Source organism: Artemia sp. Qi Xiang Cuo, chromosome 16 (assembly GCF_049724085.1).
Source record: "Artemia sp. Qi Xiang Cuo chromosome 16, ASM4972408v1, whole genome shotgun sequence".
Taxonomy (NCBI): Eukaryota; Metazoa; Arthropoda; class Branchiopoda; order Anostraca; family Artemiidae; genus Artemia; species Artemia sp. Qi Xiang Cuo.
In genome coordinates, this window is record NC_142809.1 from 21,781,255 (window position 1) to 21,797,769 (window position 16,515).

General features: G+C 34.7%; 2 protein-coding genes across 3 annotated transcripts in view; one reads left to right on the forward strand and one right to left on the reverse strand.

Moving 5' to 3' along the window:
- Positions 1-16,515, forward strand: part of Art8 (Arginine methyltransferase 8) — a 90,763-nt gene that overhangs the window by 8,815 nt on the left and 65,433 nt on the right. The window contains exons 3-4 of one of the 2 annotated variants that reach the window (XR_016143045.1): positions 1,559-1,683; positions 7,309-8,147. Coding sequence is in view for 1 of the 2 variants with exons in the window: in XM_089102090.1 (XP_088958216.1) it covers positions 1,559-1,683; positions 7,309-8,088 (905 nt within the window). In the remaining variant the exon portion in view is untranslated. Of the gene's footprint in view, positions 1-1,558; positions 1,684-7,308; positions 8,253-16,515 lie in introns of those variants that run through there. The other variant, XM_089102090.1, reaches the window with a different exon arrangement.
- Positions 10,057-14,029, reverse strand: LOC148942676 (uncharacterized). Its single transcript, XM_089102324.1, has 4 exons — positions 14,006-14,029; positions 12,130-12,233; positions 10,848-11,476; positions 10,057-10,757 (listed from the first exon to the last, which is right to left on the reverse strand). The coding sequence occupies exons 1-4, from the start codon at positions 14,027-14,029 to the stop codon at positions 10,057-10,059; spliced, it is 1,458 nt and encodes a 485-aa protein (XP_088958450.1).

The following is a 16,515-nucleotide window of genomic DNA, read 5'->3' on the forward strand; positions in this document are numbered from 1 at the left end:
CCTCCTGGCACCTCCATGAAATGGAGATCAGCACTGCTGTTAGGGACATAAAAATTTTGTGCTTCGTCTTTTTTTTTACCCAAGATACTGTTCATTAGGAAAACTTGTTCCTAAAAATATCATGGGTATCTACTGTTCTAGAAAACTCAGCCTCCCCCCCCCTAAACGTCGTGTCTGTATGGACGTATTATTTTAGCTGTATTGTCTCATTTACAGAAGTTGCCTTTACATTTGTCTATTTAGCTGTATTGTGTCATTTAAAGGAGATGCCTTTACATTTATTTAGCTTCAAAACAACAGTCTTTTCGAGTTATAGTTTAAACTGTATTCATAAAATATTTTAGACAATTATCAAATATATTCAAAGAATTAACTACAATTGGAAATGATTTGACTTGCAAGACAGTATAAATAATTACTTTAATGGGTAATATCAAAATAAAATTTCGTAGATGTTGCTTGTAAGAATAAATGCAGGTGGTTCAAAAATGCATTTCTAGGAACAGTGGAAGGCATCTTAAGCCAAAATTTAGACAAGATTTTCCGAAGAAGAAAATAATAAATAGTTGTTTTCTTCAAAGCTTTTTATTAATTTTTCAATATATTCATCAATAGACACTATACAAAAAAAAGTACTTAAAAAGGGGAAAATATCAACTTTAATTAATGTTGATATTTTAGCTACCAAATTTCTTAGAAAAATACTAAGGTAATACACCAATTATCAGCACTTAAAGGCACAGTTTTCATTTTGAATTACAGTCTGCTAAAATCTATTAATTTTTTCCATTTGTAAAGTAATCGCACTGAAAATTTGGAAAGCTGACTTATTCTGCACAAACAATACTGGCATCTAGTTTTTGATTGACCTAAGCTATTTGTCATTAGTGAACCAATTACTAACACCCATGCAAGCTGCTGAATGCTAAGTATTTATTTTAGAAACGTTAAAAAAAGAACGCTCTGGTGATAGATGGTAGGGAGAAGGTTGTTAAAAAGGCTTGGTTTCTCCAAGTTCCAAAATGATGTTGCAAACAACTAACTACCTGACATAAAATATACACTGGAAATTGTGTAAAATACATACGTCCATAGCCTATAGTATTATCAATATATGAATGAAAATTAGTGCTTCTATGTATTGTCTCATAATTTTACTGATTTCACTGTCCCCTGAGATTCAAAAGTTGGCATTTTTTAGGGCGCGCCATAGACTTTAAATAAAGCTAATAAATATAAACATGTTCAGTTGGTTAAGATTCCTATCTAAAAAGGAGAAAGTATGTTATTTATAATATAGGAAGCAACCTCTTTTATGATGCAACCTATTTTTAATTGAATTTTCTTGCATTTTTTGTAAATTTTATCCTCATTCTGTGCAAGAGCTGGTGCAGAGAAACATACACAAGATGTGATGCACAAGCTACTATAACTGAATTTTAATGACTTTTTTTTTAAAGAATTTTGTCATTATTCTGCGCAAGAGCTGGTGCAAAGAGAGATGCACAGAGAAAGGTACCAGCTATTTTTAATTGAATTTTAAGGACTGTTTTTTAAGGAATTTTGTCATTATTCTGCGCAAGAGCTGGTGCAAAGAAAGTATATGCAGTGGAAGCAAGTACCAAGATGGCAAAGCTTTGTCAAGAAATTGTCAAAGAAAATGGATATGAAGAGACAATTGAGGTAAATCATGTTTTCAATTCATTCTTGTTCCAAATTAGTATCATTTCCAAGGGATATTAGGTATCCACTCTTTTTCTAAGTCTGTAACCTGATGAATCTCATTACAAGATTTTGCACTTTAGGTTAAGTGAGCTCTTAAGATTTTCGCAGAAATACTACCTTATGCATGTTCTGTATTAGAGAATTACCTTCATTACCTTAATTAGCACTTCAGAGCAGATTAAGATCCATCTTGATCTGTTAATTGCTCCATACCTAATGATGTGAATGACTAAACATCAAATGCATCCCACTGGTACTTCAAGGGAACACCATTCCATTCGACATCCGATAACTTCTTGAAACTTCATTATTGGGTGCTGAGGCTGTTGTATTTGTTGGACTAGTCCATTGGTTTGCTACATGGCAGGAGAAAAACTGTTGTCAGTGTCGAGTTTTGACAGATGGCTTGAACAGCTTCTTTGAATGTCCCCTCCTGTCAGTGCCGATATTTTGGGAAGTTGACAAATGAATTGGGGGGGGAGGTTCTTGTGAAGGAGGTGTATATGTCATAAGCATATCAGTTCTTTGTTGTCAGTAAACCAGTGTAGGTAATTTTAGCTCCTTCAAACGTTCATCATAAGGCTTGTCTCTCGTCTTAGATACTGCCTTTGTGTCTCTCCTTTGCACTCCTTCCAGAAGCTGTACGTTACTCCTGTATCCTGCTGATGTGATGCATATTCTAAAATCAAGCACTGGTCTGACAACAGCCTTGTACAACCTCACAAAAACATTTGGAGACCTACTGGATGCAGTTTTCTTTAAGAGTGCTAGGACAGACTTTGCATGAGACATAGTCTCGCAGTTTGAATGGAATTTATACTGGTTGTCAACGATGATTCCAAGTTCACTTTCTTCATCGACACTTTGCAGCTCTTGAATGTTTTTTACAGCTGGATTGACCATAGTATGCTTGAAACCTGGGTTGGACTTGCCAAAAGGAATAGCAATACTTTTATCAATATTGAAGCTCATGTGCCATGTTGTTGCCCAGTTTTTAATATAGTTAACGATCTGCTTGTAGTGACTCATGATTGACTGCACCAAACAACTTTCAGTCGTCAGCATAGAGAGTTGTATCATTTATATAGATATGGAATAGGGTTCGACATAAAGGAGGAGAAAGCACTAAGGGAACAATTTAGAAAGTATTTCTATAGCACATCGGATACAGACCTACCCAATGTTGAACCTACACAAATCTACCATCCAATAGAGACCATTAAAATTCATAGTTCAAATGTCCTCAAACGACTTAAATCGCTAGATGTCAACAGATCAGTTGGGCTAGATAGGTTATATCCACGTCTTCTAAAAGAAGTTGCTGAACCGCAGCAATTGAAGCTGAAGACATTGCCAATCCACTCTCCCAATTATTCAAAGTCTCCCTGTACACTAAGGAAGTGCCAACAGATTGGAAAACAGCATTTGTCATCCCTTTGTTCATAACAGGAAATAAAGCCAGATCAGAAAACTACCGTCCCATAAGTATAACTTCTGCTATTGCTAAAATCCTTGAAAGAGTGACAAATGACTCTGTCATGAAGCATCTCAAACTTAATGGGATAGTATCACCCAGCCAACATGGTTTTCAGCCAGGAAAGTCTCTAGAAACAAATCTGCTGGAGACTTGTGATGTTATAACAGACCTGATTGATCAGGGCTTACCTGTGAATGTCTTGTTGCTTGACCTTGCAAAAGCATTTGACAAAGTTCCACATCCACATTTGAGATGGATGTTAAATCAATGTATGGAACATTGATTTAATGTGCGATGCTCCTTCATAGAATTGAATACGAATCAGAGCCATTTTCCTGTGAAAATTCTTCTTTTATACTCTTGAAAACCAAAAGCTTGAAAACAGTAGCTAATAAAAAATTCTTGATTTTTTTTTTTTTTTTTTTTGCAATGCATTTTGACGGAAAAAAATTAGCAATGTTATGACTTAAGACAAGCAGAAACAAAAGTCTTATAAGAAGTCAAACTTAAAATGAAAGCAAATTACTAGTACTTACTCGAAATCAAATCTAAAACAAGCGAAAATTACCACCAATGAAAGTCGGATGGTTGTGTCCATCAATTCGACTTGAAGTCTAGGGTGTCATTTGTCGTCGAATAAAGGCTATAAAAATTTTGAACAAGCCTTATTTTATATTATAATATTTCAAATATCCAATTACTAAGGAAGTTTTCGAGAATTAAAAACAGATATTGGCAAAAATACTTTAACTAACTTGCTGTTGATATTTTAAATGAACCTTATTTTCGCTACTAGTTTTTTTCTTTTGAAATCTATTCTATCCAAATGTGTCAGAAATTTATTACTAAACAGAACTAAAAGCATCAATTAGCAGTATTTGCTGCAATATATGTAGTTGTTTGCATAGTTTAACTATCCCTCTTAATTTTGTTGAAAATCTTTGTTTTTGTTGTTATTTTATTTCATTTCTGTTTTTTTTAATTGTCACTACAACTTACTACAGCAACAAGACTCCTGTGGCCAACACAGCTGCGCACGCCGCTCCTACACCCTCATCTATTCAAAGCTTCACCTTTTATTCCTTCTTAAGAAGTTCTAGTTTCCTTTAAATACTTGACCTCCTCTCATCCTATTTGGGGAAGACTTCCTCTTCGTTTAGCCCCAGATGGATGGATGGCCAAAAAGAACAATATTTGGCAACCTGTCATTCATCATCTGTAAAACCTGTCCTAGCCATCTTAACCTTTTTCCATTATAGCCCTAGAAAAAGGGGGGGGGGCACATTTTTCGTATAGCTTTTTGTTTGATATATGGTGCTTTAAACGGGTACCTAAAACTATTCTTAGACAATTCCTCTGGGAAACGTTTAACAAATCTTCCTCTGCCCAAGGAGTTGCCCACGTTAAAAAATATAATTTATCACTTAATTACAAGCTTCTCCCCTAGTCTCGGTTCTTGGACTTACCTTTCTATCTTTCCAAACTTTTTTCATTCATGAAAAACACCCTTCGTCATGTCTATTCTACTTTTTACATCTATAATTACTATTCACCCTTATCACCTTTCTTTTGAAGTCATTTGATTCAAGTTTTCTTAAAATTACTAGGTACTTTATTCTTTTAAATCCTATTATTATCTTTGGTAATTTGTCTCTTATATCACAACCGTCGTATTTCAAAAACTCATTTACCAAACTATCCGTAACTGAGGCCTTTTTTTGATCCTTTTAACATTGTCTATAACACTACCTCACAAAATAAATCTTTTTTAACTTACAAATTGTCAAGAAATTCATTTTTATCTATATGATTTCTCTGCCCATCTCTTTTAACAGGTTCCTTATAAATAATTGAAGCCCCCGGAAGCTTCCTATCTTTACTGAGCCTGTTAATACAATATTTTGATATTAAGGCAGCATCTTCCAGATCCTCGGCAATTTTATCCATGGTGTCTATTTCCCAGTACCTTAATTCATACTTTTATGCCTTCTATTCTTTACTCACTTTTCTCTTATTCTCGTATGATCTATCACCCAAAACTTCTTCTATAAACCACTTGTTTTTTCTACCAAGCTTCAAGCGTGTTCACTAGTATTTTCTAGCTGCCTTTTTAATTTTCTTCCATTTGAAATTTTCTGCTACCTCGCAAACTATTTTGCTGAAATTATTCCACCCATCTTATGCATTGTCAAATTGTAAACTTTCCCAGTCTCATATTCAACTGTTCCTGGAAAGCATCTTTCCAATTCTCATCCCAGTCTACCCACAGCAACTCCCTTGTGGCTCTGACACCACTAAGACCTCGCATGATGTCCTTGACATACGCGTATTATCAATAATTGTGTTATTTGCATCTCGAAATAGTGTAATTTGGTGGGGTGGGTGATAGTCGGCTATTTTTCAATTATAAGGAAGTCTTACGTGATATGCCCTTAATTTCCACAATATTTTGTCATATGGTTTCACACGTAGCTCCTTAATACAAATTTGAAATTCCCATAAATTCTTTACGCAAATAAACTTCTTACTATTAAGAATAATTGAAATAATAATTACATTCTTCAATCACCTTCAAATGGCGATTCTTCCTCAGTTCATAGTTTTTTCCTTTCTTTTTTTAACGCGTTTTTAAATTTTCGGTCATTATGGGCTAGGATTCGATCTTTACTAGATTGACCGTAAGAGAGTAATCATCACAGTGATTACTCGACTGACAAAGTAATCAGAGAGAAATCTCACAATGAAAAAAACAAACGGGACAGCGGCCAGTAGAAAGAAAAGACAAAACTAAAGTGAATCAGAAAGATCTGAAAATTATGTTTTTGAGGATTAAAATCCCCCCCAGCCCCAAGGGAGAAGGTTGTAAGTTATGCCCTGGGAACATATAAGATTTTTATAGAAAGCATGGTCACATAAACTTCGGAGAAGGCTCATTGGATTGGTAATCAGACGATCTAGTGCTCTTTTTAAGAGTTAAAGTGATCGGAGGGCAGCTACCCTCTTGCCTGTATAAAACAACGCGTCTTCAATGGTAAGAAACAAAGGTAAAACTAAAATAACCTAAATTCAAATAAAATGCAAAACCAAGAAATAAAAACAACAAATATCTATATATAGAATAGATGCTAGTGTGACTGAGGAACTGACTGTGACTGAGTTGACTTTTATTTCTTGGTTTTGGAACCAAGAAAGCTGAGGAGCTGGGCCATAAATCCAAGCTTTAAAAAAATGTCACAAAAAAAGTTTTTGAATCGCTAGAACTGAGCTTATTCCAAAGTCAAGTTTTACATATCAAACGTTAAACGAAACAAAATAATATTTTGCCGTTTTAGTTTCAGTGTTTACTCTGTGGGGTTCTAACCCGCATTTAAAGAAGAGCAAACAAGAAAAAGCAATATATTATAAGAAAGCTTTCATAACATGGTTCCTTTTCTTCTCCTTATATAAGGAATAATCACTTAAAGAAAAAGAGTTTGTTTCCTAGCTCTGCTATGAGACACTTAGGACATAACCAAACTTATGTTCTATATGAGGATTTCATTTGCGTTTTTTTACTATTATTTATTGTATTTTTGATCTAGTAGAAAAGAGACAAATCCCTTTCCCATCCCTTTTGCTTCGCTATGCACTTCACATGAGAAATTCATAGATGTTAAAATTTGAAGGAGTCAAAGGCGTATGTGTAGACTTTTTTGGAGAATTAAATGAAGCACTTACAATTTATTATGAAATACATAATTTTACCAGTAATGCTGGTAAAATCAAAGGTAACTGATGTAGCTTGATTTAACATTTTGAGACTGCAGAAACCCAAATGAACTAAATCTGCTTTTTCTTGTTAGGCATGAGGTTAATCCCCGGTTCTTCTGCTTTTTTCATGTCAGCTAAAAATAGTGAGTATCAGCTCACAGCGTCACTAAGAACCATCTTGAAAACCAGTTTAAGAAAAAAGAATACAAATAATTTTAATGGTCAAAGGCCGTGAAAATCATTTTGCAAGCCTCATCGTCATTTCACCACACCTATTCATTTTAATAGCAAAGAAATGCAACGAAATAGCAACATTTGGGTTATATTTCTAAACAGTTTGAATATTTTTCTTGCAGGTAATTCAAGAGCAAGTAGAAAACCTTCAGCTCCACCTAAAGGTTGATATAATTGTTTCTGAATGGATGGGATTCTACCTACTTCACGAATCAATGCTTGACTCAGTTCTATTTGCCCGAGATAATTTTCTAAGACAGCCTGAGGGAATATTATTTCCATCCCACGCGCGAATCTATGTAGCCCCTTGCACTTTATCAACTTTATACAAAAATGATATTAACTTCTGGGATAACGTTTATGGCTTTAGTATGAAATCAGTTAAAGACAGTATGATGTTATCAAAAGTATCTAAACCTCAGGTTCTAGATGTCTCTAGTGATGATATTTTAAGCGAGCCAGTAGTTATCGCTGAATTTGATTTAGTATGGATGGATATTTGTGATTTACAATGTTTTAGTTCTAGAAAGTTCATTTCTATCTCAAAAACTGGTAAACATCATGGACTTTGTATCTGGTTTGATGTTGACTTCAAATTTGACCATTGCCAAAATATCACTTTAAGCACTTCCCCAATGATGCCATCTACTCATTGGAAGCAGACAGTCTTAGTCCTTCCGTCACCAATCGATGTAGAAGAAGGAGATATCCTTGGGTGGGAAATTACTTTTAAACAAAATTACAAAAATAAGAGACACTATTTAATTACTTATGGGGGCTTAGACCCGGAAATAGAGGACCATCCTATGCCTTGTTGCTGTCAATCAGTTCGGTGCACGCTAATAGCAGAGATGCTTAAGAAAGAAGAAGAAGAACTGGGATGTGAAATTGTCGATATTTGATGTTTAGAAAAATAAATCATGAACGAATTATACCATGGTAGCTTTAAGGACTAGTTCAGGCGAGTATGTTAAGCTATGGAAAGCAGAGATTTGTAAGCTTATATGCTTATGCTATTTTCAAGTATATATGAATAGTATCAGTCATTATTCGCTGTAATTACCAACTCCAAACAGTTTATCAACTACCTCCTCAAGGGCTTAACTGTAAGACTAGGGCCAGATGAGGCTATCCAGATTTAATTCCAAGCATATGTTACTTTTAGCAATTATTTTTATTTTCTGATTTTCCCTGTAAAACTTTATATGATCCATAACAATATGTTAATATATTCTGGCTTAGCAATTGAAATATACCTCATCAGACTCTTTCATTTTTTTCTGTTTTATGTTCTTTCTATTGTTTTATCCCAAATAGATATTTTGAAAATATATATATATATATATATATATATATATATATATATATATATATATATATATATATATATATATATATATATATATATATATATATATATATATATATATATATATATATATATATATATATATATATATATATATACATATATACATATATATATGTTATGTTTATATATGTATTCCTTCATGGACATCGTAATATTTTACGGTTACTTTTGTGATCGGGCAACCTGTTCCATGATTTTACTGAACGATTTACAAAGGAACTCTGTCCAACTTTCCTTGATACCATCGGTTGGTACAACTTCAAATAGTTCTGCCGCGTAGATGGATAATGACTAAAATCAAAGAAATATTCACAAGACACATGGTCAATACCCTTTATGATGCGGAAAGTGTTGACAAGGTCCATTCTGTCCCTTCTGAATTGCAGAGATGTGAAGCTCAGGCTACTAAATCTCCGCTCATAAGGTAGGTATTTCAGATAGGGGACAAATTTGGACGCTCGTCTTTGCACCTTTTCAATCAACAGTGAATCAGATTTTCTAGTCGGATACCACACAGATGAGCAGTATTCAACAACAGGGTGCACCATTGTCTTACACAATGTGGTAAAAATTTTCAGGTTAATACTTCTGAAAGCTCTTTTGATGCAAAGCAAACCATAGTTTGCTTCACGCGAAGCAGCTGATGCTTGCTTGTCAAACCTCAGCTGATCACCAAAAATAATACCGAGATCCCTAATAGAGTTAAAAAGGCACGCCGACACGTCACCAATCAAGTACCGGTATGCCACATCCTTCGCGAAGTAATGCATCACATGACATTTCTTCTGGTTAACAAACATAGAATTTAAATTACACCATTCGAACAATACCTCCAAATCTCCCTTTTTAAGTGTCACATCAACCGGGGAGGTGACACCTCTGTATAGCTTTCCATCGTCTGCAAACAGTTTAATGGTGCTGTGTCGGATTACCTGCGGCAAATCATTCATAAACAAACAGAATAAAACTGGTCCCAGGCAGCTACCCTGAGGGACCCCACTTAGAACTCCACACGCTTTAGATAGTGCCTCACCAACCTTCACTTTCTGTGACCGACTAGTTAGGTAATCCTTAATCCAAGTCATGCTTCTACATCCAATCCCATACTTTCGACATTTTTCCACCAGCAAGAATATCGAAACCTTGTCGAATGATTTGCAAAAATCAATATAAATACAATCAAACTTTAGGCATGAATTAGTCATCTTTTGAAAATCTTTGATTACTTCCGTTAGCTGTGTGTTACGCAATCGTTTTTTTGAAAACTGAGCAGTGCCGTATTCCACAATTTATTTTTATCAAAATAATTTTAGATCTAAAACACAATTACTTATTCCATAATTCTCGAAAAAATCGACATGTTTGAGATAGGGCAATAATTCGTAAAATTTGACCTTGGTCCACCCTTATGAAGGGGTTTTGTGACTGCCTTTTTCCACGCAGCAGGGCACTTACGAGACTACAAACAAAGATTAAAAAGAAATGCGAGTGGAGCCGCTTAAGAAGAAGCCAGTTCTCGCATAATAACATTTGAGACACCATCTATATCAGGGGCTTTATCAACAGAAAGCTCGTGGATAATTTTTGGGACGAGCTCAGGCACTACATCAGAGTCATCACATTGTGACTCATTCTGTAACACAGAAGTTTCTGGTGCCAGTGATAAATTAGATATCTTATGGATAGCAGGATTAACGAAAACAGATGAAAAGGTTTCGTTAAAAATAGCTGCTTTGCTTTTATCATCATCAATAGTTTCACCAATGACTGGGTCATTGAAGACCGTAGACGATGGCGACTGCTGTTTTTTGCCCCTATTCACGTACTTCCAATACTCTTTTGGACAACTTTGCGAGCAACTAATTATCGACGATTCTACTAACTTAGTGTAAGACCACAGGATCATTGTCGCCCTATTTGTCACTCTCTTGCAAGCATGCCAAGATTCATCAGCCCTAGCTGATAAATAAGCTCTCCAGTGTCTATTTTTTGCAGATATTGTTTCCAGGATAAATTTTGGCAGATTATTACATTTTTTCATACCCTCTCTAAAAGTATACCTTGGAATAAACTTCTCGTATCCCTCTATTACCACTTCACAGAAAAACTCAAAAGCTGTATCTACATCTACAGAACTACGGTAAAGCTCATCAACGATATCAGCATAATGGAAAAACTCTCTAAATTTATCATAACTACCTTTAAAATAGTCATATTACAATTTTGACTTAGGATTTAATGGAAAGCTCTCATTAACGCAGAAAGACAATACCATGTGATCACTTTTACCTAGAGGAGGCAGAAATTCCAAATTCTCTAGGTCAGCTGGGTGCTTAGTTATAATAAAGTCTAAGGTAGATGGATTCTTTCCAGTTAGAAACCCAGTGGGCTCAGTAACATGCTGATTTAGAAAGCTATCACAGAGTGTCTGTACTAGTTTATGCCCGAAACTCAAATCAGATAACGTTGTACTGTGTGATAACCAATCCATACCAGGAGCGTTAAAGTTACCAACGATCACAATTTTAGACGAAACTGACGAAAGATAAGTAAGGTAGCTGAGTAGGCCCTCGTCTTTAATAGTACAATCAAAACTCTTAGACGGGCTCCGGTAAACCGCTACTATACGCACACTTTGGGACCAACTCGGATGTCTCAGCTCAAAACTAACTACCTCATGTCCAAGAATTGTAAACTCAGAATCAACTTCTTTATATTTTAAACTCAGGGAAGAACAAACATAAACACAAACTCTTCGTTCATAGTTAATATTATGCACAGAATCGTATCCACTTAGTTGCCTAAAATGGACTAAGGGGTCACCACAATTCTTGGGCAAAACTTCGGTCACAACAATTACGTGGGGTTTCCGGCTTTGAATAAGTGCAACAAATTCATCCCACTTGACGATAAACAATCTGCATTTGTATTTGCCAGAATTAACTGTTCACTATGGCATCTCTGATTCGTTTTGGGGACGAAAAAACCTCTCTTCGCGCTCTAGTTCTGGCCCATTTTTCCGCGTTTTGATTTTCCAACCGGTTTCACCTGCAGCTACTTTCCCAGTAAGCTTCTTTTTAAGTTCATCATATTCTTCTTCTCAGCCAACTCTGCATTGCTTCTGTCATGTGCGACACGGAAGTTCGTTATGTTAGCCTTAATATTCTCAATCCTGCTCACAAGGAAAAAATCTGCTATACCACGATCTAGATGGGACTTGAAAATCGCCTTTGCTAGTGTACTTCTACTCCCTTGTTTTCGTCCCAGGTGTAAAGAGAATGCACACTTAACTGGACACTCATTTAGCAGAACTTTCTTGGCATACTTAAGATCACTTTCGTTCTGGGCTTTCTGGCTTATCGCATTCGTCTCTTCCAAGCCAAACAAAATGAGGTTTTTCTCTTTTTGTGCTAAGTCACCAAGTCCACGCTGAGTTATTTGATTCGCAACTACGGAAATCTGCTGGCCCAAAACCGAACCAATCTGGCCAGAAAATTTGTTGAACAGGTCAGTTTTCGCTTTAGGGATAACTTGTGATACTGCTAAGGTAACCTCGTTCTTCAGAACTTACCGAGAACACTTTTCCTGTAGTTCAGTTTCCAAGACCTGATTTTTTTCACTTAGAGGTTTAAGAAGCGCCTGAAATTGAGCGTTCAATTCCTCCTTCAAGTCCGACTGGAATTTTGCAAAAGAGTCAGTAACTATTTAATGCCCTGTTTTAACAAAAACCTCATGTTGCTTCTTTAGTTCCTTCTCCTAAGCTAGACCAACATCTTTTTCAAAGATTTATCCTATATATTTTTAAAACTTCAAAAAAATGAAATAAAAAAAAGAAATTTTTCTGATTGAAGCAAAGAGTGAAGTTGAAAATAAAATAGACTGATTCTTCATATTTCTTTATATTTGTTTTCTATAAAACTAATGCTTTACTGAAGACTGAGCTAGCTAGTTTTTTTCTAGATCAACAGGCTACTTGAGGACTTTTCTTCTCTTAAAACTGTTTTGTTTCTTCTCTTAAACCAAAGTTAAAACTTTGGTTTTGTGTTTTTAGTAAAGCAGTATTTAATGTGCAAGACATAAGTTACCACATGGTAAGTTACCACTGGGTAATTTACCTGACAATGGTAAGTTTTAGGACAAACTTACTGGCAAGTTTCATAAGTTGTAAGTTTAAGCTTTTCGTGAACAAAAATGTTCACAATTAAAACAAATTTATCCATAAGAGAGATACCATTTCACTAAAATCTATCAAAAAAATTTCATTCATCAGATTCAATGCATAAGTCATATCCCTTTGAGCTTATGCTGATATTGTTCTGTGAGGCTACATCTTTGTCATTTCCTGCCTGAGTAAAAAAAAACAAAAGGGATACGCACATGGGCGTAGGGAGGAGGGCAGCTGCCCCCCTAGACCTTACAAATTTACATTAGATATGGCTGAAAAAGCAGATGGTTTGGAAAAAGCAGTTGATAAAACTCCATCGCATTATCGACTGCCCCCCCTTAGACAATATGCTGCCTAATGCTGCCTACGCCCATGGCTACGCAATGAGTAAGTCAGTCTGAATAAATAAGACGTTCATAGCAGAGCCTCTGCTATGAGCAGAGGTCAATTTAATTCGGTGAGTTTTTAAGTTTTGTGAATAATATATCCGGCTGTAATTCGGGTAGTAAGGCCTAATAATAAAAATATTCCCGTCCAATCTCTTCTAATTTAGCATGTCGATGGAGGCACAGCAGCAACTAGTGCCCAAACATAAATCTTTCCCAGCATCCCACTAGATTATTAATTATTACTGGATGAAGCGTTGTTATAAGGAGGTCTCCACAAAATCAAATTGAATCTTTTCTTTGGAATCTTGGCTTTCAAATGGATACCTGTGCTGGCTTTATCCAATGTTTTGACTTTTTATCTTGTTTTATGATCTTGGCCAAGTCTGCCTCAATGTCTCTAGTTGTTTTTTCTATGCTCTCTATCTGTCCATCACTGCATATGTCTATCAAATACTATTAATGATTTATTGCATTCGTTAGTATCGGGTAAAAACAAAAATGTACATTTTATTTCTAATTTTTTAAACTGCTACTGTTACTAACTTTTATTCTGCTTGGTGCAAGGTAGCCTAGAAATTTTTTTTTTTTTGTTGTTGTTGTTTTTATTATGTAAGTTTTCTTCTGTAAAGGTTATGCAATTAAGGTATCAAAAAGGAAGGTTTGTTATATAGGATTTTTTTTGTTTTTTTTTTGTTTTTTGTTTTTGGTATATAAGATTTATAGAATGAATGTAAAATTATTGCAGCTTTTTCTTAAAGGTAATATTACATGATGAGTGAAACCATGCGGTTCCGAATAAATTGCACAGTTTAGCGCATGGATTCGAGCCAGAAGAAGTTTTGTCGAACGATTGCGTTTGCGTTTTTTCCGCTGCGTTTTTTTCGAACGATTACCTCTTCAACAACAGATTTTAGCATTTTCAGCAGGGCTTCCACTGTCCCCGAATTTTTGGGGATTTCCTCGAAAATCTATGTATCTCCCTGAAAAAAAAAATTGTTCGCCAGATCCCGAAATTTCCCGAAAATCATCCAATCACGATGTCACCCCTAGTGACTATCCATGGCAACAGCAACATATATATATATATATATATATATATATATATATATATATATATATATATATATATATATATATATATATATATATATATATATATATATATATATATATATATATATATATATATATATATATATATATATATATATATATATATATATATATATATATATATATATATATATATATATATATATATATATATATATATATATATATATATATATATAATATATATATATATATATATATATATATATATATATATATATATATATATATATATATATATATATATATATAATATATATACATATAAAATATAACACATATAAAATAAGTGTGCTGGAAAGTTTCTTAACAGGTGGAAAAAATATAGCGAACACCATTAAACTTTTATCAGAAGTTAATGTTAGTTTCTTAGTTATGCCTTTTTCATAAGATTGGGACCTTCTTTGACCTTTGAAGGGAGGAGTGGAATTTATACATTCTTGTCTTCTGGACATTCCAAGTAGGGATGATCGAATCTTAAAGGAATTTGATTAGTTTCTTTAGAGTATGAAACAAATAATGGAATAGTAAGGCTTTTTGGTGATCAGAAAATGATCTGAGCTTTAAGGTGAGACGAAGGAGAAGGGTTCAGTACATACTCGTCATCAGGCCATTTAGTAGAAGAAGTTATTAAATATAATCCAAACTTAGTTCAAAGTAAGACCAAGTGCTCAAGTTACTTTTTTTTAGCTTGCTACTCATTTTAGCCTTAATGATGATAGGGTAGTCTCTTATTTATCATTGTTTTTTTTTTATTTGGAGATTTATCAGAAGGGGTGATCGGGATATACTACTACTAGTAACAACTCACTGAAGCACCCATCCGCCCAAGGCCAACAAGGCTATGCAACTCCTTCATCCCAGTCCATTCCAAGCCTCCCTCTACATTCTCCCAAGAAGTTCCAGTAATCGTTAGATCTTTCTTTGCCCCGTTCTTCCACTCAATTTAGGATGCCCTGCTTTTTGCTTGGCCTTAAAAAAAACTTAAAAAAAAAACAACGACAAAAAAACACCCCGGTCCTTGGTTCTTCTACTCTTTAAATCCTCACCCACCATCTTTACTATGGATGCAGGCAGGTCGGAAGACCCGGAAGCTGGTCGGAAGACCAAGACCACGCATGACTGCCTTTTCTATTATTAATTTTAAAGACTGTTTCGACAAAGTAGTTTTTCAAAGGAAAATAAAGAGTTACATTAAACCTAAGACGAGCAGAGAATAAAGCCGAATAGTAATTCAAAAGTAAACAGAACAAATCATTATACAAGGCCCTACGCCTTGTAAAGACCATATCGTCAGAGTGCAAGTGAACAGTTCAGTCACAATTCATTAAAGTGAAAATTTAGGTTAGCTTGCTTCATTTTCTGCTTTTTTTTTTAATTTTAGTTAATAAAATATTATAATTTCTGTTTTTTTTTCTGGTTTGAATTACTAATTGACGTTATTTCTGCTCTTATTGGGCATAATATAGCCTTTTACTTTTCATTGAAAAAGCTCTTTTGTATTTTAATGTATTAAGCGCAAATGACGATATGATCTTTACAAGGTATAGAGGACGTTAGCCGTTTCTGTTCGTTCTAAATTTAACTTGATTTTTTATTGTAATTTTTATTCGTTTTGAGTTTCACTTATTTATTGGTAGGGTTTTTTGTACGGGTAATATCTCAGGAACTGCTTAGTGCATTAAGTTGAAACTTTGATAGCAGGTTGAAAGGGATTTTAAACTAACATTTAGGCATTATTTACGTACCAATGCTACTGCTAAGGCTTAGGTGTTATTACTGACGGCTAATGTGTCAGTGATATCGTAGAAACGGCTTAGGCTGTTAAGCTGAAGCTTTCAGGGCATGTCAAGGGGGGGGTAAAATAACCAAAGGGACTTTGCACACACTAATATTACTGCCAAGACTTAGGTCATAAAGGTGAAACTTTCATAAAATGTTGAAGAGGATATTGAATTTAAATCAAAACACTGTGTGCATGTAGATCGTCAAAAGGGACTAGCAGCTTTGTTTCAGGAATAGTTTAGGGCATAAAGTTGAAACTTTCATCGTATATGTTGAGAGGTGTGTGTGTAGAAATATCCAAAAGGCGCTATGTGCACAACACTTCTGCTTGTGCTACCACTAGTGCTAAGACTAAAAGGGAATGGAAGAACTATCAGGAAATTTGGAGGGGGGTTCTGAAATAAATCAAAACACTATACATGTAGATTGTTGAAAAAACGTATCAGAAATTCCTCAGGAACAACTTAGAGCATTAATTTAAAACTTTCAGTGCATTGTGAGGGGA

Coding starts and splice junctions, on each gene's coding strand:
- LOC148942676 (XM_089102324.1), bottom strand. CDS start 14,029: ATGCTAAAATCTGTTGTTGAAGAG. Junction 12,234..14,005: donor TAAAATCTGTTGTTGAAGAG/GTAATCGTTCGA, acceptor GCAAAATTCCAG/TCGGACTTGAAGGAGGAATT. Junction 10,758..10,847: donor GGAATTTCTGCCTCCTCTAG/GTAAAAGTGATC, acceptor ACTATTTTAAAG/GTAGTTATGATAAATTTAGA.